Genomic DNA, 21588 nt, shown 5'->3' on the forward strand with positions numbered 1-21588 from the left:
AAATAATAATACTGGTGGTGATTCACGTTTTAAATTAAGGCAAATATGCTAATAATAAATAATTGGCAAGTTAACAAATTGCACGTGAGCAATAAAAACAACTACGCCGTTAAGATAAATTTTACGGTGGTCTGTAATGGACAAGATTAGTAGGGGGAAGAAAGCAGATTAATGACCATTTGTTTGCTTTTAGTGATGAAGGACGAAGCCATAATTTCCAACTTGCATCTTAAGTTTGCCGAGAAGACTTGGAATGAAACATTTCAGCTTGTCCGAAGATGCATGGTGAGACATGTTCCAGTCAAACTGAATTTAATTGTTTACTATCTTTAAAATGCACCCAGGACCTGGTGTAGTGGTACACACCATTAGACTATGAGATGACTGTACAGGAACACACAACTCTTTGTTTTGTTCTGCAGATTGACAGCTTCAATAAGCAATTTAAACAAAATATAAATGCTATTTTTATGTTTTAAGCAGGCCTCTTTATTCTTCACTATGTGACAAAGTACTGCTGCTTTTTAATTTTAATTATCCTCTGCAATGTTTACATTGCTCATATTTATTTTGCTCTACTCACAGATTTGTATTGTTTGGGTCAAACAGAGTATAGATTTATGTGTTCAAACATACATTAGGGTGTGCTTTAACACTTGCAAGCCTAACTTGCAAGTTGAGCCTCTGAGAAGGCAGCAATGTTAGTTTTCTTTAGATTTTCCATGGGTGGAGCAGCAGAGTAGATAAAGTGTGTGGATTAATCTAAAGTGGAGCTTGGCAGTGGTCAGCTCATGGAGTCTGGTAGGGGAATCATGATTGGTGGTCTGAGATGATGTGTGGTCCAAAGGGATAATACAGTTGGGGTTAGTTACGCAACCCTCTGTTAGTGGTGATCATCATGGGATTCAACGTGATGTGCAGAGCATACTTTCTCACAAAAGTCCAGAAAGGTGTTTTTCAAGCGTAAGGTGTCTCAATGTGAATATTTTCCTTGCTGTGGTGTCACGCAGTTTGTGCTCCTTGGTGGAACGGGTGGACGGGATCCAAAGACTGTTGACACAAGCCTCGAGCTGTCGCACAACTGGTTCATTGTTGTGCTTCCCTCCCTTTTGTCTCACAATAGGAGAAATCCAGAGACGAATCCAAACATTGTGAGACGCTTGTTAGATCTCTGGAAAGACTCCAGAAAGAGCTTCGTGGTAAACGTGTAAACATTCCAGTCATTTTTTAAAAAGGCATTTAGTGCATATGTTCTTTTTTTACTCTTTATCTGTGTTCCAGCTCCCTCTATGAACACCACAATGTCCCGTTTGGAAATGATAGCCAAGCAACAAGGGTAAAATTAACCTACTTAATGTTATGTCTGGGATCTGCAATGTTTTTGCTTCTGTTTGATATAAACCTGCAGAATTTATTGTGGTGATTGCCATTAATCCTGTTTTCTCATAAGGATGGGCTTTCACACTACTGAGGCCACATGTTACCTGACAGATGACTTATTTTATTTGGAAATCATGTTGCTTCCGGATGGGGACGTGCACGAGGTAAAGGTGGCCCCCCATGGAAAACCCCCTTCTGTAAGTCGACTGTTCATTAAGTCAACTGAGACACTTTTCATTTGAATTTTCTTTGCTAATTAAATAAAAATGATTTTCTAGCCCAGTGAGTCCCTTCTGCATCTGCTGAGGTAAATTAAATGTCTATTTTTTTTTTCTTGCAGAAAATGGTATCACTAAAACTGTGATCCAAGATTAAATTTGCTTTAAATATAAATATTTGAGTTGCACATGCTTATTGTGCTCTTTGACTTACCAAAGGTCCCAGAATCTTGCTGATTTCTCTGAAAGGTTGGGAGGCCTGCTCGCCCATTACCACATCCCCGGAGACAAGTATTTATTCCTAAAACATTGTTTTCTAAATGAAGCGTCTTGTGGTCACTGTTTTTAAATTCTGCCACCTTTTCCCCCTCAGTGAAAACAAATTAAAATTGCTGACGTCCCTACAGTGTCTCGAGAAAGATTTGCAGCAAATATCCAACATGCAAAGGTAAGAGCAACACTTTCCTTTTTGCACAAGATTGTGCATTACAAACTTCAACCAAAACCACTTTAATTCCCTGCTTTCTCATAAGTTTTCTTATTTTTAGGGAACCTAAGGATTGTGACCCTCAAATAGACCTGATTAATAATGGCAGAGTTGGTTTTCTAATGGCAGGAAAAGAAGTTGCAGGTTAAGAATAGATGCAAGCATATTAACACTTAAATCTTAGCTTTATTTAAAAAAAAAAAAAAAAAAATCTTCTATTGCAGACTGTCCTCTGACGCTTCAGTTTTATATCTCTCCTGATCGTACGGAAACTCCTTCATGTAAGATGCCGACTTGAATTTTAATTTCTCTTTTGAAATCAGCATCTTATTTCCTAAACTTTTGCGTTTTTCATGTGTATTTGGAAACATCTGATTTGAAACCAGCTGTCCAGGCGGCCCAGGTTACAGCTGGCGTCAGCGACGTGACTCACAAACTTCAGATGGCGTCTGTCCTCCCGCAGCTGCCCGAGCTGGACCCTCATGGGTTGGTGTTTTATCGTTTTTAAAGCTCTCACCCAGCAGGAACATTCTCATTTTACATAGCAGCAAGTGAGAGCCATAGAAAAGGATGCTAACGGTAAATTTGCGTCCTGGGGCAGTGGTTTTGTGTTTGTTCCACTGAGCGAGGTGCCATATGAGATGCTGCCTGCCTGTTTCCTGCTCAGACTGCAGCCACCGGTACCCATGATGTCATCTTTTGTTGAAAGGCTCAGTCACATTACAGGTTAACTTTATTTTTCCTCCTCATATTTTTTTTTATGTTTAATACACGGTTGAACTGTCTCAATTTTGTTTTTCCACAAATTCACAGATGTGGCTGTACCAGAGTCTGACCTGCAGTGGGCACCATTGCCCAAGCTTCTTCTAAAAGCTTTCCTGAGAGCTGACCCCTGTTGGAAGACGATATTTGAAGAGGAGATCTTTACAGTGGTATTGGCAAGCAGGGAAAATGTTATTTTACAGCACTGATTTTGTTTAAATCCGTAGCTTGAATCTTAACTACGATCTTAAAGGAGTACTTTGTCCATCCAGTCCCTTCCTGGCAGTGTGGTGCACAGTTATGTGCTCCCTGGAGCAGCATGGGATGTACCCACGCAGAGAGCAACTATTGTGGATAGCGTTCCCTTCACCCACCCCGCTCACGTTCCAGCCCTGCTGGAGCTGCTGCGCCACCAGTGTGCTATCAACACCCTGTTGAGGAGCTGTTTCTCTGCTCGGAGTACCAGTGCAGGTGGGAGGACGTTCACGTTGCAAGAATCACACCCCATGTGGAGGACATCGTTGTTGCAAAGTGGACTGCTAATGTTTTTTTTTGTCTGTGTTCTGTAATGCTTTGATGTGAATCCCCATCAGGTTTGACTCGTGACTGGCATTTTGAAGTCATCCCAGAATCTGCAACAAGCTTTTCTGTGACCTTCTTCCAGCCACATGCTGACTCGCTTGCTGTTTGTGAGCTTTTTTTCCCTTTTCTAAATCCTAATTACATTTACAACAAAGTAATTCTGAAACTGTTTGCGTAGATGATTTATCACTATTATTACATACAGTGGTAAAATGAGCATTGTTGCTTTAGCAACTAGAAATGCCCACTGTGGTTCATCAGGTTAACAGGATAGTTCAGATCTTTTTTTAGGTGTGGTTCTGTGGAAAAGATTATGACCAATATCTTACCTGTAGTGGATAGCTTTTTGAACAATCTCCAGTTTTGAGAAAGAGTTTAATTCCAACCAGACTGGCAAGCTCAGAATCGGCATCAGAATAAGTTTTTTTTAAATCATTGTACCAGGATACAGTGAGATTATGTTCGTACAGTCATCTGAAAGATGGGCGGCGTGCACGTTGCTGCTGCTACAAGAGCACGGCCTCTTATTCTTTATCAGAATACTTTTTTAGATAGAAAAATGTAAAAGACTAGGAGGATGGATATTGGTATTACAAAAAAGATCTCTTCACATCTTGTCCTATCGGGACACGATTTGAGACATCAAAAAACTCTACCAGCAAGCACATTTATAAACACATGCATTTGATCTCAAGACGTTGAGATTTGTCCATGAAGCACTTTCAGATGGGCCATAATAAGATGATGTTGTTCCCCCGGAAGTTCTGATAAGCCTGCAAAAAAGTTCGAAGGGGGGTGGAGGGTGCTATGGATGAAGGCTTTTCCTTAGTTTACCCATGTCCCAGGAGAAATTTGATGGTCGGCCCACATCCGAGGCCAAACGGGGGAGTCAGATTCAGATAAATCACAACTGTTGATTTTCTTCAGGCAGGTTGTTTTTTCTTGTCAGCTTTGAGTCCTGCTGGTACTTTTCAGATCCAAAATGGCCAGATTTATGGGCATTCCACTGATCCGTGCTATGAGCCTTCTTTAAAGTCGACTCCAACATGCAAGGCCTAGAAGCTGTAGGTGGCCTGCGATTCTCACAAATCACTTCCATCTTACGGTTTAACTTGTAAATCAGCTGATTTTGAGTACTCATAGCACAAATCAAACCTTTACACAGACTAGGCAGTTTTGTCATGGCCGAAACCAAGGGCGTCAGAAGCATCTGTAATGTGGGGGGGACACAATGATGTGTGTAGGTGTGTGTGTGTGTGTGTGTGTGTGTGTGTGCACGCATTAAAAAAAGGTGTTCACTAGTGAACAAAAAAGCAGCATTTCACCTAGATTTCCTTTAATTCCACACATTTAAAGCATGTTTCTCACCAAGTTTGTGTAAATTTATCTGTGGATTTAAAAGACATTTTAACTTTAATACAAAGCCTCAGATCAGCACTATTTGTCTTTATAGAGAAATAAAAAACATCACCACTGGACTTTTTTTACTTGGGTTCACCACTGCTCATCTAAATGATGTTTCTCATAAAGCTTGAGGACAATAAGGTGGGAGGTTTTAAAGACATTTCAACTTTAATGCACCTGAACACACAGCGTCTCTTACACCTGCAGCGTCACAGTTAATGCTAAGCTAAGATACTACAGACGCAGCGCTCCTCTCAAGCATCCTCCTAACATGAATATATGTTTATGATCAACCCCCTGGTCAACCACTGCTCGCACTAAGCTGCTAAACTGGCGAGCGAGTAACACAGATACCACCGCCTCCTTCACCTGTGCACGTTTTCTGCCGAGGCAAGAGGCAGGAAGGGACGGTGGAGAGTTGGAGGTAACCAGGAAAACCTGGAGTGGATTTTTAGTGGTTTGAGTATTCTCCTATTAATCAAGTAGAATGGATTTGTTCATGAAGAAAGAGAAACTGCGCCGCCTAAAGTAATGTTTTATAGTAAAAGTGGGGGGGTCCAAATGAACGTTTTTTTAATGTGGGGGGGACTTGTCCCCTTCACATATAATGGTTGCGACGCCTATGGCCGAAACTGTTGCCAATGTCTTCTTCAAAAGTCTATAACATAGGGGCCCACCAATGCCAAAAAGCAGAAACTCTGCTATCATGAATCCAATTATATAAACATCTTTTGTGTCCTCCTGAGACAGAACTGAAAGACACATCAGCTGCCCAACTCCTCAACGAATCCCTGATGTATCCTGCAGCGTGAGTCTTGGCAGGACATGAGGGCTCGCCAGGACCATGTCGTTTTTTTAGAAATGATTTTGTCAATTACGTTGAAAGTCCAGCTCACCAGATCCATAATAGTATTCTTTTCATTGGAAGATGTGTACCAGGAGCTCTGAGATACAGAGAGAGCAAAAAGCAGGAGGAAGAGGAGAACAGGGTGAGGGAGAGGAGAAGGCGTCCGTCTTGAGCAAGAGCAGAAAAGCTAATGGTTAGTCCAAGCAGGATCAAGATGGAAGGAGAGAGCTTGTGTCCTAAAATGGCTTTACATATCAGAAATTGTTTATTGGTTCATGCAAAACCCTTACACAGCCATCAGATTGACATTCCGGCAAAAACATTGTATTCCTACAAGAGGTTCTACAGGAAACAGTAAGAGTTGAACTTTAACATAAATAACTGGGCAATGCAAAGTTGATCTCGACATAAAGCTTTTCAAAGTACTGTTAGAAACAATAGGAAGTTTGAGATTGGAACTGCTTTAGGAGCAAAGCAACCCACTTTGTTCTAAGAACTTCTTGGACTAGCCATTTGTTTGTCAATAGGCGTGAATTAAACTGTCCAAGTGGGCTCATATAATGAGGCATCTAACAGATAAGATATTTATTCTCCATTATCCCCACTTCAAACGATCTGTACTGTTGCTTCCAGTGTATAAATAGTCTCCTTGTGTTATCACAGTGCTGGTGGATGTGTCTGATCCTCATCAGATTACCTGCAAGTTGTTTGGATCAGGGATAAATGATTCCTCGTTGGATGAATATGTCTCTACAGTTATGAGGAGGTATGTTTAATTATAATATTTCTCCTTTATTGCTTTCATAGGATAAATTCTAGCTTTTTTTTTTCTTTATTTCCATTGTAGTTGCATGTCCATTCCTGTGACCATGAGGGCATTATACAGCAGGCTGGAGAAAATGATACCCAGTCCAGTTCCTTCCAGACATCTGGCCACAACGCAAGTTGAAAATGACCACTTGACTTCTCAGATGGACACCAATGAAGAATCTACAGTTATTCAAAGTGCAGCTGTGCCAGAAAATGGTGCCGTTTCTGCGTCAGCTTGTGGTGCCATATCTGGGCTTCCATCTGAAATGAGCACCAGCTCTCCTGTCAACCCTTAACTGGTCTTCGGTGGGTTTCCTCATTGAACGGGCAGCAGTGGTGAACTTTCAGTTGAATTACAAGTTAAAAAATAAAGCAAAAGCTCAGCGTTTACCATTTTCTTTACATATTAGATTGATTTGAGCAGGAACATGTACTGACTCGTGGTGCTCGTCATATGTAATGTTTGAGGTTGAAGTGGTTGCTTTGCATTCCAGGGTGGCAGAGATTGCTGACTGTAAAGGTCTGAGGTCTGGGTTTGACTGGGCCCAGTAGCTTGGTACTGTCTTAATCCAATGCCATTTAAACAGGTTCATTCTGGCTCTAATGTACTCGATATAAAATGGCTCTTATTGTAGTCTGAACATTAAAAATGTGATTTTTATTTTTATGAGCTGCATAGTTAAATTAAAATTATAGTTCAGTTTTAAGTGGGGGTTCTGAAGCAAGAACAGTTTTGCCTGTTCATTCTTTGAATGTTATCAGTTAAAAAAAAAGTTAAATTCTGATCATAGTGATGAGCCGATGCTTGTTCAAACGTGGACAAAACCAAAGTGGACTGCTGCCTTTAAAAAATAAAAAATCATAAAATTACAGCAGTTTATGCAAATGCTAGTTTGTTGACCTTTACCCTACTACTAATGCTAAAGTGACCACAGTGTTAGCTCGGCAGAATTAAACTTCCTCCATACCGAGGTGGTTTTGAGCCATCTCCCTCAGGTAAGATATTGTTCAAATCGTTTCCACAGAATCTCTCGTCAAAGTTCAGAAGTGTCCCCATTAACGTTTTACCAATTGTATTTTCTTTTTAGTTGAGAAAGCAAAACTTGTTACAATAAAACTATTTTGTGTAGAAACTTTTTTTTTTCATTCTGGAATGGAAACTTTTCACAAAAACCTCTTTATCCTGGATACAAGCCAAGACATCTTAAACCAAATGTGTCTAATCTGTTTTTCAGTAATCTTTTTACTACCTAATGCGCAGAAGAGGTTCAGGGTTTCACAATATTATCTGGCATGGAAAACACATCACAGCGTAGTATCTGCCGTGTGCACACACAGAGGAATTTGACTTGTACTTAGAATATTTGGTCAACTGTCAGCAGCAGACAACTGGCTTTGTCTCGCGCCGTTACTCCAGCATATCCAATGACCTGTTTGACTGCTATTATAGGAACAGACCAGCATGTGGTTAAACCACTCTTCTTTTGGAGGACCTGTATCCTCTGAATATTTGAGAGATTATGCGTCCTTGGTTCTGATTGGTTGAGAAGAAAAGGATATGCTGTAGGGGAATGATATATGATTTCTTGTTGATGTGGTTAGTTTGCTCACAAAGAAACTTTAAGGGTAAGCACAGTGCTAAGTGTTTTTTTTTTATTGGTCACCAGGTTTGCACTGGTGTTTTGGCCCACTTCCCCATTACAGAAACATAATTCTTGAAGACCAAAGTTCATGCTCAATAATCCAAGATTTTATACCTGGATTATTGGACATGAACTTTGGTGTTTTTAACCACTTTGGCATGATTGTCTCAGAGTTGACGGAGGAGAGGGTGGGCTCCAGAGGCCGTTTTAGCACCAGCAAACAGTTTTTTTTTTCCACTATGGACTGTGCGGTTTGTGGGAATCAGTTTTGGTTGTTGGTGGCTCCTCAGATTGAAGAAGTTATTTGGATGAAGGACGAAACGTCTCAGCAACAAAATAAACTGTCCAGATGAGCTGACTGAACATTGTTGGATAATCCTTAAAGTTTCTTGGTTCCAGCTTGAAAAATTGAATCTCCATTCACATTTTTTTTTATCATAGATCTGAGGTTTGGACACTGTTCGGACCACTCCTTGACCTTAACATGCTTCTTTAGCCTCTTCTTTGTTGCCTTGTTTTGGGTCATTTTCAGAATACCCATGCTCAGTGTTCTGGATGAGAGAAGGAGGTTCTCCAAGATTGGTCCCATCCAGTTGCCTCTGTATGCGAAGTCGTCCTTCATTCTTAGAAGAAACAGCCCCAAAGCATAATGTTTCTACCTCCAACCATAAGGTGATGTTGTTCTGCAGGTCATATTCAGCATTTTTCTCCTTCCAAACATGGCAGATGGAGCCAACTCCAGATAACTTAATTTTGTCTTCATGTCACCACAGTACACAGTAATCAAGATGTTAAGACTGGCCCCTTACCTCCTTGAGCTGGGGGGCCTTGTAGGCAATGGGTGATTTCAACCCATTACAGTTTTGGTGTTATTGGTAAATGTGGTTCTAACTGCCTTCAGGTCATTAAACTTTGTTCATAGTGGGATCATCTTTTCATGAGGTAAGATCTTGTATGTAGCTCTAACTAAAGGCGACTGATGGTCATTACTCAAAATTTCTCATTAATAGCTTTGTAGTCCATTCCAGTCTCTTCTATCTCTAATATCCACTGGCAACTTTTTGCTTTTGCTTGTGGAGGTGGAGAGGTTGAAATGGAAGAAACTGAATCTGTGCAAAGGTGCCCTTAATTTAAATAAGTTGGTATAAAGACATCTAATCTGATTCCACAAGGAGACCTAACCAACTAACCTCATGTTAAAAACATGTTTGCTTTGTAAGAGGGCGAATATTTATTGCACTGGACATGCAAACACATTTTCATAAAGTGAAAGCAGCATGTATGTGTTTTACCAAACTATCTCATGAATAATTGGATGGATAATGAAATTTGCTAGTAGATAATCATGGGATTATTATACTCACAATTACTTTTTGAAGTCAGCCCAATTCAAATTGGCTATCATGGCCAATAAAACAGAATTATTCAGTCTGTTTTATGGATGTGGTGCTAATATTTGGTGTGGTTGGAGCAGCATTAGTCATTCCTAACTCTCTTCCAAGAACTCATCGTGCAAGATCTTCGCCCATCTGAATCCATGTTTAACATTTTGACCAAAACTGCTGCATTTATCATATATCATTTTCCACAAGATGATCGTTTAAAACTCTGACATGAACGATATACATTCTTTCAAGGAATTGTATGTCTTTTTAAAAAAATCTGGATTTTTAGTTGACAAGCTGTCTCCATTATGAAACGCATGAAAGTTAAGAGACTGTTTATTTCTCTGTAAGTGGGTAAACTTATAAAATCAGCAGGGAAATGGAATTATTCACCCACTCTGTGTGGAAATGTTTGAGTAGTTGTGCTTCTTTTTGAACGCATGTCAGATTAATCTCAGCCAAGTTATCATTTGGGCATGTCTGAGTCATGATATTGGCCTTTCTTCTTCTTTTTTCTTGTTTAAGTTTTTTTTAGTCCCCCCCCCCACCCCCGTCCACATTTCCCTCCTTGGTCTGCGGTCTCTTTAAATCCAAACCCAGCAGAAGGAGATCTGCGCGTCCTCACAAACTTGTCTGGGTTGTTGGAAGTGCCCGCACTCATCCCGATTTCAAACAGCTGCTTACCATTTTAGGGAACTTCACAAAGTTTTTTTTTCTTTCTTGGACCTCCTTAGAAATCGGGACTTTAGTTTCCAGGGCTCAGAGCCTCTGCACCGCTGCAAAGTCTTGGTTTGCGTAATGCGTCCTGCGCAACATCTGGATTAACTATCTCAACCCAGAGCCTTTACTCTTAACTTTATGAACTCTTTCCCCTCTTCTTTTTGTAATTCTCTGGAGTTCAGCTTGATAATCCGGGAGTCTGCTCATAGATTATGTATTCTTTAAGATGGGTGCGAACAATGGAAAACAGTATGGAAGCGAAGGTAAGTGTTGCAACAACTCCGTTCATTTAACACTCAATGTGTGGAAAAACGAGCTGGAGTCGCTCTGGAACAAGAAAAGGGACTTTAAGTGACCAAGAGAAGAAGATTTGTCGTGCACAGTCCGAGTTAACTAAAAATAGAGACCTTGGTATGTTGGGTTTTCTGGGCAGTTTAAAATGAGCACAAATCCATCTTTAGTTTTTTTGTTTTAAGTTGTATTTCCTGCATCTGTACTTTGGACTCTAATTGTCTTCTTTGAATGCTTTTAGTTTGATGCAGTTTTGTATAAAATCCGTTATTTCCCCCACCTCATTTAAGTATAATGAAATTTAATAAGTTGCATGGATCAGTTTTATTTTTCTTCCTCTTATCTCAAGGAGTTGCTTCTTAACTCCATTGTTCCTCAAACTTCAGTTTCAAGCAGACATGCACTGCTCATAGTTTTAGTCCATTCCAATTGTTGATTTTTTTTTCTACAGCTCAATAATTCTATAATTTTTGCAAACTAATATCCTGCAAAAATATGAACCACTGGATGGGTTTTAATTAAACTTTCTAAGAAAATGGTCATTAGATGCACTTTTTATTTGGACTCAACCCAAATCAAGATGGCTGCCACAGCCAATTGACCTTGAAAACACCAAGAAGGCTATGAATCAGTAAATATTACAAATATTGACCAAAGATTTGGTGTAGCTGAGAATGATCCCCAACATATACTCTGAGCACGAACAGATTGAGCAAGCTCTTTATTTTATTTTATTTTATTTTTGCCAATAACACTTTGAAGCCAACTGAGAGTAAGCAAAATTTTATATCAAATGCTGGTCAGATTTTATAGAAACTTCCAATAAATAATCATGTATGTTTGCAACTGATGGGCTTTTGGAGCTGACTCAGTTCAAGATGGCTGCACAACCAATTAATTTTAGAAACATAAAAAAAAAGTCTATAATTTTATGATTTTAGAAATAATTAGATAAATTCTTGTATGGTAACTGAATGTGCATCTCACAATATTGCAGCAAACATTGTTTTTCAAGGTTTGACCAAAATACAAGGGGTATTAGTCTATAGTTCTTTAAATTGAGGCGCCATGTGGGCGATCGGATCGGTGGAAATCAAGTTAACTTTCAAAATGATTGCCATTTGCACATTTACTCCTAACTGCTATAAAGAACTAAAAATAATGTTGACAAATGCATAAACATGTACACGAGTCTCTCTGTTAAACAGAGTTTTAGCAATGTACTGTAAACGTACAGTAAAGTCAGGGTCACGAGTCTTTCCACCTTTTCATGAGGATGTTGTGAGCTGTCGACTCAGAGAGGTCTGTTTGTTTCTGTGCGGCTTTCTTTTCGCAATCATGACTTTTGTTCAACGCTGAGGTGCATTTGTGAAATTTGAAACAGACATTTAAACAACGTTGGCATTTTGTGTGAAAGACCTCCTGACTGACCACATAAACATTACTTAGTGAACAATAGCCTAGATGAGCTGTCCGTCTCTGGATATTATATTTCAATATCTATGAGCCAATGTTAATAAACACAAATCGCCACCAGTTCTGGTTCAAAATCTTTTGGTAAATTATATTTTTTATATTGTAGAGCGCTTGTGTGTAATGACTGCACTATTTGTGTTTCACTGTAAATCTGCTTTAGAAGACATATTATAGTTTCTTATTATTATAAAAGTAGACTTTCTGGTACCACTTTACAGTAAGGCTCCCCTTATAGACGGCTAATAAATAGCTCATAGATACGTTATTAATTCATTTATAAGCACTTTATATATCCTTAATTATTGCTTATTATGCATTAATTAAGGGTGACGGAGAGACAAAACTGATCATTTTCTTACCAAATAGTGAGCCATATCTGTTCACCTTTATATTTCCTTGTTATATTAAACATTTCAAACTAATTTACCATCTTGTGAGCACTTGAAGGATATACTATTGTACTTAATCACTTTATTATACAACTAATCTTATATCGTAAAAAAAAAAATTAGGTTTACAAATGCTTATTGTGCTCAAAAGGTAGTAACTTACTCTGAAATGTTTAATATAACAACTGTAGATGAAATATATAGGTGAACAGATTTGGCTCACTATTTGGCAACAAACTGGTCAGTTTTGTCTCTCCGTCACCCTTAATTAATGCATAATAAGCAGTTATTAATGATTTATAAAGTGTTTATAGAGGAATTAATAACGTATATATAAACTATTTATTAGCCATCTATAAGGGGAGCCTTATTGTAAAGTGATACCCATTTTCTTTTTATGAAAGTATACCAAACACAGGATTTTCTTTCCACAAGACCTTTGTGTCAAATAAATGGCTGCTGTGTGCAATGTAACATGTCAGAAAAAGGAACACTTAACTTATTGTTTAATTGTTAAGTCATTAGTTTATATTGTTGTAACTACAGGTGGTAATTTATCAGCCTGTGAACAGTCCTAACTTTTACATTTTAGGAAAGCGAGTAATAAACCAGGGATGTTTATGTGAGACAAAGAGAAGTTGTATTGCGTTAAGTAAAATCAAGAAGAATAAATACAGATATGAGATTCTTAAGCTGTCACAGCCTCTGTGGGTATTCCCTTTATGTTATAATCAGCCTCCTTGGCTGGGAGTTTTTCCAACAGGTGGCTGATATATCTAAATCCAACCTACTCCATAACACATAAGTAATTGTTGAAATCTCAACATGATAACATGATAAAACAAAACAGCCTTTTCTTTTTTTAAATTATCTTCATGATGGTGTTTCCCCAAATATTGGAATAGGACCCAACGGATTATGAAATGCCAAGTGTGGGTCCACGATCTACGGAAGTCAAACTAAATTTAGAAATCATTGCTAATATAAAATATAAAATAAAAACGAGGCCCTATGTTGTCCTGTGATGGATTGCAATCTGTCCTGGGTGTACCCCACCTGTTAGATAGGCACTATCTCCCAGCAACATGGAGAAGAAACTGGATTGGTTATTGGTCAACAGCAGGCAACTATAGAGCAACTAACTACAAAGTAATGTATACTATTACTATTATAATGTATGTATGTATTATAATGTACTAACTAGTCTATATAATGTATTTATGGCTTGTTTTCATTGAAGGGTTGCTCCTGCAGGTTAAATGGAGGTGGAGGAAAAGGAACGAGTGTTTATTATGAGAGCACGTTCTTATCTCGACAAGAGCTAATTCCAGAGATTTTTTGTCCACAACGTCAGAGACGTTCTTGCACCTCAATGCCATTTTGATTTACATGCTGGTCATCCCATGTAATCTGTGTAAATGTAATACACTGTATATATTATATGATTTATTATATGCAGCTTCATACAGCGTATATTATACTTGTGCCACCTTATGCAATCTTTTCGTAGATTCACCTAGAAATGATAAAACTCTGTAAAATAACTATTTTCCCTGAATTTATTCCACATTTTTTATGGTAAGTAGCACCTGCAGGTGCCCATTTCTGTAAATGGAGATGTGGCAACCAGACCTCTTTAGAACAAAATGTGCAAAATTGTTTGTTCGGTATTTAAAAAAACAAAACCATTAAACAGCAGCTGAATTTCCAAAATATTAAGCCATTAAGATATTTACCATGCATAGATTTACTGCGCTGTCGGATTTGTACAAATGCTTAATCAACAGGAATGCAGCTCAAACTTAATCACTTAACCTTATTTTTATATTACTCAGTTGACCCTCATACCACAAAGGTGTTATTTCCAACATGTGGCATTAATAATCCAGGAATATCAACTCAGCTGGATGGGCTGCCCCATTATTATTGCTACAAATAATGTTTGGACACCATTTTGGGTGTTACCACCAAAAAGGCTTAACATTCATCTTGTTACAACTTATCTCGTCAGCATTCATAAAAGAAAAACAGCTGTCCACCTTAGCCAAATGCATTATTTCTGGCTCCAGAGCAGAGATGCTTGGATAAATAACATTCCAATGAGGTCTCTTTGTAAGTCAATAAGTGCAAAAAAAAAAAAAAAAAGGTTGGAGCCCGTGATTTAAAAACCAACACATGAAGCAGCTCCACCTTCAAGTTTAGCTTGTTAAGGTTCGTGAGCAGCTACTCGTCCTGCAGCAACATTATTGTATTAAAAGAACACGACTTGGATCACACCTTTCCATGTGATTATACACAGTTTGAGTTTCCTGTTTAACTGGACAGAAGTAGGCAACATTTCCTGAAAGATTTACGTCTACGTTTTCTTATGAGACATTACTGCTCAATACTGTAAATCACGTTCTTACTTATATTGCTTCAAATACATATAGTAACGTGCATTTGTGTACCTGTACATCTTTGTATACCTTTGGGGCAGCTGTGGCTGAGGGGTTAGAGCAGTCGTCCTCCAATGGGTGAGTTGGTGGTTTGATTCCACCAGCAGTCACATGCTGAAGTGTCCCTGGGAAAGACTGAACCCTTCATTGCCTCCGATGTGTGTCCCATCAGTGTATGAATGTGATTTAAAGTACTTATTGGTCTCTACAGATTCATTCATTCATTCAACCTTTATTTAGACAGGTTAATCCCATTGAGCCTCGAAGACTCATTTACAAGAGAGACTTGATTGGCAACGAACTGGTCAGTTTTGTCTCTCTGTCACTCTTAATTAATGTATAATAAGAAGTTATTAATGATTTATAAAGTGTTTATATAGGAATTAATAATAATCTATAAATTATTTATTAGTCTATAAGGGGAGCCTTATTGTAAAGTGGTACCCATTTTCTTTTTATGAAAGCATAGTACACAAAGGATTTCCTAATTCAGATTAGCTTTCTAGAGATCTAGTAGAGTGAATGGGTAAATGAGGGCACAGGTTGTAGTGTAAAGCACTTGACTAGATAGAAAGGCGCTATATGCATACAGTCCATTTACCATTTAAAACATTCACAGCAAATTCATTCTTAAAATTTTGTAAGGCCCCTTTTACTCTGGTTGACAACCTCACACAGCAAAACTATCCAGAGCTAAGAGGGTCTCTGCAGGGTCTTGATGAGGTCTTCAGTGGCAAATCCATCGCTCTGGGAGGAGTTCTGCCCAGCATTCAGGCGGTCCTAAATCCCGGGGGAACTGAGAGGCCAGTCGAGTCTGGGTGGACGGATCGGATGGCATCTGCAGCCAGTTTCTTAGGATCCACTGTGGGATGGACCTTTACAAGAGATCCTTCCTGCCTACAGCCATCAGTATCTATAACATCTCTTAATGAAATGAGGATAACAAGTTACAACAACAAATAATTTCCCTTTGGGATTAATAAAGTATTTTTGAATTGAATTGAATTGAAACTGATGACCTATGGGCTTCCCATTACCTGTAATAGAACATGATAGGTTGGGGAGGGTTTTGAGCACAAAACATCCGTAGTACAGTTGTGGTAGTAAATGGTAAATGGTAAATGGACTGTACTTATATAGCACCTTTCTATCTTATTTCAAGATACTCAAAGCTCTTTTACACTACAATCTGTGTCCTCATTTACCCATCCATACAGCACTTTACATCTCTACAAAGATAATTGAACACATCATTCTAATGAGACTAATCAGAGCTTTAGACCACTTTCATACACTGATGGGACACACATCAGAGGCTATGAGGGGTTCAGTGTCTTGCCCAGGGACACTTCGACATGTGATTGCTGGTGGATTCGAACCCCCAACTCTCGCATTGGAGGACGACTGCTCTAACCACTCAGCCACAGCTGCAGTGGTAGTAGTGACAACTTATCCTGATTGAAGCATGGTGGCAGTTAGGTGTAATGTTACACCTACTGAAAAGTGATGTTGCTCGAGTCATTGTGATAAGTCTGATAACAAAACGTTTGAAAATTATCTGCTGCTTGAAGGAAATATGATTTGAGGAGAGTGAGGTTCTGCCTCAGTTGGAGGTGTTCAAGTATCTCAGGGCTTTCTAAAAAAGTTAAATCTGGTCCTCTGGACATTCAAAAAAACCCAAAACAAAGCAAAACAACAAAAAATTTAGAAACGTTTCGTCTCTCGTCCGAGAGACTTCCTCAGTCTGAGGTGCTGTTTTCAGCTCAGTCTCTTAAATAGCACCTTCTCAGAGTGGATCAACCAGTTTTGCTGCTGACAACCAAAACCAGCTGATCACATGCTCAAGAAAGACCATCAGCCTAACAATGGATCATTAGCACACTGATGGCTGTGTACTATTCACAGAGGGCTGAGTGATACTAGCAATCACAGCATTGTAAGAGGGGGACAGTTGAACCCGTAGGCCTCCACCCCTGTTTAACGATGGACGGTTTCTTTTCACAAAGATGGCCTCCTTTACTCCTCTCTCAAACCATCGTTCCTCTCTATCCAGGATGTGAACATCTTCATCCCTGAAAGAGTGACCGCTGGCCTGGAGATGAGTGTAGACCGCAGAGTCCTGGCCTGATGATGTTGATCTTCTGTGTTTTGCTTTGTTTTGGGGTTTTTTGAATGTCCAGAGGACCAGATTTAACTTTTTTAGATTTTTCTACCTGGATTATTGAGCATGCATCAGGATATCTCAGGGCTTTGTTCACAAGTGAGAGAAGAATGGAGCGTGACATTGACAGATGTGTTGGTGCAGCATCTGCAGTATTGTGGACTCTGTGCTGGTCTGTTGTGGTGAAGAGGGATCTGAGCTGTAAGGAAAAGCTCTCTGTTTACCGGCCAGTCTATGTTCCTACCCTCACCTATGGTCACGAACTCTGGGTAGTGACTGAAAGAAAGAGATCACAGATACAGTTAGCTGGACTCTCTCTTAGATACAGGGTGAAACATTCATTTATCTGGGAGAGACTCGGAGTAGAACCGCTGCGCCTCCACATTGAAAAGAGCCAGTTGAGGTGGTTCAGGCATCTGGTAAGGATGCTCCCTGTACGCCTCCCTATTGAGGTGCTTAGGGCATGTCCGACTGGAGCGAGAACCTGGGGAAGACCCAGGACACGCTACTATGTCTCTCGGTTGGCCTGGGAACACCTTGGTGTCCTCCCAGAAAAGCTGGAAGAGGTGGCTGTAGAAAGAGATGTCTGGACCTCTATGCTCAAGCTGCTGCCCCCGAGACCAGACTTTGGAACAAGTGGAAGATAATGGATGGATGGATGGATGGATGGATGGATGGATGGATGGATGATGTGAGGAAATGCATTTCTGTTAATCTAGGCATCAGTTTATGATAAAGTGCAATAATAGACAATGCGGTTGTGTTGCTATAAATTGGTTTTGTCCTAATTGTATCCATTACTTAAATAATATACCACATATTCTCTTCAGTCAGCATTCTTTTCTTGTTACTTAAAGTATAATGTGGAAGTTATTATTGCTTTGAGGTATGTAAGACCGGAGTTTTATTTACAAGTGCAGAACTCTGCAAGGCATCAGTCCACATCTGTTTTCAAGTGTGTCTCCCCAATTAATTACACACTGGTCACAAATATGCAGCAACCATCATCCACCAGAACACAAGTGGAAGTTTGTAAAACCTCCATTTTTCTTCTTTGCTGCTTTTTCTCTACAAACGCCCCGTAAACACGATGTGATGCCTCCTTAAAAAAAATTTTCATGCTCATCACAGATAAGCTGCGTTGGTTTGAGCCATTTGGTTCTTCAAGTTACCCCCCCCCCCCCACACACACACACACACACACCCATCCAGTCCCATTCTTTATGTTAATCAGCTGTTTCAGGAGTCAGTTTGTGTAGGTAACTGCTCATGACGTGCCTTCGCCTGTCCTCACTAAAATATAAGCTTACTCTCAGGAAAGCCACAAAGCTGCATTTAAAGTCTAACAGAGGAATGTCAGATGACAGAAAAGTAAACTTTTCTTCAAGCAGCCTGCAGCCACCATGTCAGTAAAGCTTGTCATACTCCAGAAGAACAAGCACACATTCCCATTTTAATTCTGTAAAATTAAATTAAAAAAAAATTGCCATTCAATAGAATATAAGTCTTATAACTCATAAAAACAGTTTGGAACTGACTCAGACTTAATAGAAATGCTTTGATTTGTCTGTTTCGAGGTTGTACAAAGAATATGACCTATATGCTGTAGATAAGATGCAATCAGTCATTAAGTGAGATCTTCCTCCAGAATGCTTCCTCACTCGTCCCATTTAAAGTGAGGACAGCATGATGCTTCAATGGACCACAGAAATTAAAAGCGGATACTCGTTCAAACAAATCAGCCCAGACTTTGTGCGTGTGCCAAGGGAAGCCACTCTTCCTCAGCTGGGAAATGTAAAAGTCAAAAGCAGAGTTATGGGCTTCATATTTCCTTGCACTTCATACTTTTGGATTAGAACAGTGAGTTACAGCAGAGGAGCGATGTCAGACACTCCGTAATGTTAGAAAAACAAGTTTTCCTGTCTAAAAACTAAAGTCCTTTTTATAATCAAGTCAATGAAGCATCAACTATTACGTTTAAGCCTTTATGTTCTTCTTTTCCACAGGTAAAGGGAGCTCAAGCATCTCCTCTGACATTAGCTCGAGCACAGATCACACACCGACTAAAGCTCTGAAGAATGTGGCTACCACTGAAGGTAGGGCATCTGGTGCTCATTAACCAAACTGCCCTCCCTTTTTTCTTCCTCTCCTCCTCCTCTTGCTGCTGCTGCCTTTTTGGGACAGAAACCTGTGTGTTCCTGGGATAAGCCTTAAAATTAAAACCAAACTCACAACTTCCATCAAAACCCACAAACTAAGACATTTCTTAATCTTTGTTTTAAAAGACGAGCGAATCAAAAATACGCTTCAAGCTTCTCCTAGTGGAGGAATTCTTTAAACTGAGGCTGTATCAGTCTGAAAGTGCTGCCCAGGAGAAATGTGTGCCACAGTACACTTATTTTGGAAACATAGAAGATGTAGGGAGACGGAAAGAGGATGGAGAGCTTCGCCTTATTCTCAGATGTCATTTTCTTCTTGTAGCTCTCTGGCTTCCTCTTGTCTCATCACCACTTCCTTCCCAGGCAATCCTCCAACCCAAAGAGTTTCTGTTGGGAACTCTTAGCCTCTTGTCAACAGCTGCCGTGAATGTGAACCAATTGGAGCAACTTGTCAATCAAAGCAGCACTCTTTGTAGAATGCAAGAACCAAGCCATAAAATTAAAGTATATGTATGACCTCTTGTGAGTTCAGTAACAGTCATTTTAATCTGAATATCTCTGCTCACTAAGAAATTAATATTTTTTTGATGTAGACATTGACCAGAACCTGGAAGAAATTGACTACTGTGTAATTTATGTGATAGTTTATTTGACTTTAGTAATTAAACCCAAATAAAGCAAAACAGTTTTTCCAGTTGGTGTTTTGCGTTGATAAATTACTGGTACAGCTAAAGTTTTAGTGTTTGGTTGTTGAGGAATCTGGTCACGTGTCTGGATATCAAACCTGCAGTGGTTTAAGATTCTAAAGAAATTTGTCTGGGGTCCATAGAGTTTATATCAACAGAATATTGTGATCTAAGTTTACTCCTCTTGTTGCACTGCAAGCTGTATGTGATTGTTGCCATGTGTGGTTTCCGGTAAAATAGGGAAATTTCTCCCTAAAATCATCAAACTAGTTGTCTTGTGCTCTGTAATGAGCTGTGAACATAAGGGCATGGGGACATACCAAACCTGCCATTGTTAAAAAAAACCCCAAAAAAACTGGATGGATACCAAACAAATAGTACCAATTACAAGAGAAACCTGAGAGCAACGTATGTCACTACTAGCGGTTGGATGGTTTAGTGAAGTCCTTAGGTTGGCTTTTCCCAGTGAAGTGCAGAGAAGACACTAAAACGATTAGTTAAGGTGTGCGTTGTAACAAGGTCTCTAGCCACGTTACATCTGTTGTTCTCCTGGGGGCTACCAAGTTCTAGAATTGCACCACTTGGGGTGGTTGCATGTTGGAGTAGCTCTGTTGCTTTTATTCTGAGTTGTTACTTTTGAAAACTTTAATTCCTCTTTTTTCTGGCTGTAAATTGCTTTTTTTGGATGATTATTTCCTTTGGTATCGGATGCTGTGCAGCTGGAAGGATTTTTTACTGAATCCTATTTACTTTTGGACTTTTGTTATGACGTGTAACCATGGTGTTTACAAGGTGTTTTTTTTTTAACAACCAGGAGCAGCTGATTAACATCTCAAAGTTCAAATATCTCAACTACAGCCCCAAATCCCAAATGAGTTGAAAAGGATATCCTGATGCATGCTCAATAATCCAGGTAGAAAAATCTAAAAAAGTTAAATCTGGTCCTCTGGACATCCACAAAAAAACAAAACAAAACAAAAGGATCAACCAGGATGATGAGCTATAACAACACTGAATTTCCCTTTGGGATTAATAAAGTATTTTTGAATTTGAATTTGAATTGAATTTAACTCCTGTGAGGGGCACACAATTCCATCCCCTGGGTAACTTTTCTCTTGAGCACCTATACAACAATGGACTCTCTTTTTGATATGGCTCATACCACTGCCTGGATCAGACTAGTCTTGGTCAGTTTACTCATCAAACGTACCTCCCTGTACCCCTGACTGTGTCTTAAAGTGTGACATTCAGTGTTCTTCTATGACAGCTCAACAAGGTTTAGCTATGAGCTGGGCTTGGAGGTGCAGTGTCCTGGTGACTCAGTCTGGGCTTAAGCCTCAGAAATCAAGTACTAGCATGGAAGGATGGTCTTGTTCTTGCCTTTGCCTAGTAATATTATCTACTATATGTCATCTATTATCTAACTACAGTTCATCATGGCAGAACAAGCAGTCTTGAATATGGGACTTTGTATAAATCATTTTTGTTGTTGTTGATTTTGACGTTGCGGTGTAACCTCCTTCAATGGGATTTTCCAAAGTTGGTTTGGTCGCTGTTGCTCTTTGTTGCCCATGCAGTCTTGTGGGTAACGTTATACCTCCAAGAAGTGCAGTGTGTCTTATAGTGTCTATGTGTCACACAACCCAAAATAACCACGGCACAGATTAGACTTAGTAGAAAAGTGCTATCTCAACATAAATGTATCATGTTCAGATTTGTTCACCTGTAAGTTTTGAGTTTATCCAATCTT

At 39.4% G+C, this 21588-nt stretch overlaps 2 protein-coding genes across 2 annotated transcripts in view; both read left to right on the top strand.

Annotated features, from left to right (window-relative positions):
* Positions 1 to 195: 195 nt before the first annotated feature.
* On the top strand, positions 196 to 6786 carry zgc:111976 (uncharacterized protein LOC553663 homolog). Its single transcript, XM_037694446.1, has 16 exons — positions 196 to 285; positions 1124 to 1199; positions 1282 to 1336; positions 1451 to 1577; positions 1659 to 1687; positions 1818 to 1889; positions 1972 to 2046; positions 2147 to 2229; positions 2310 to 2351; positions 2448 to 2571; positions 2687 to 2811; positions 2899 to 3017; positions 3120 to 3306; positions 3441 to 3536; positions 6344 to 6446; positions 6528 to 6786. Exons 1-16 carry the CDS (start codon positions 196 to 198, stop codon positions 6784 to 6786), a joined length of 1662 nt encoding a protein of 553 aa, XP_037550374.1.
* Positions 6787 to 10223: 3437 nt separating this feature from the next.
* Positions 10224 to 21588, top strand: part of si:dkey-192l18.9 (F-box/LRR-repeat protein 7) — a 39408-nt gene continuing 28043 nt past the window's right edge. Inside the window, exons 1-2 of the mRNA XM_037693803.1 lie at positions 10224 to 10501; positions 19000 to 19089. Of these exons, the coding sequence (XP_037549731.1) occupies positions 10465 to 10501; positions 19000 to 19089 (127 nt within the window). The 5' untranslated portion in view covers positions 10224 to 10464. The remainder of the gene's footprint in view (positions 10502 to 18999; positions 19090 to 21588) is intronic.

Source organism: Nematolebias whitei, chromosome 20, assembly GCF_014905685.2.
Source record: "Nematolebias whitei isolate Nwh7 chromosome 20, NemWhi1, whole genome shotgun sequence".
NCBI classification, from domain to species: domain Eukaryota; kingdom Metazoa; phylum Chordata; class Actinopteri; order Cyprinodontiformes; family Rivulidae; genus Nematolebias; species Nematolebias whitei.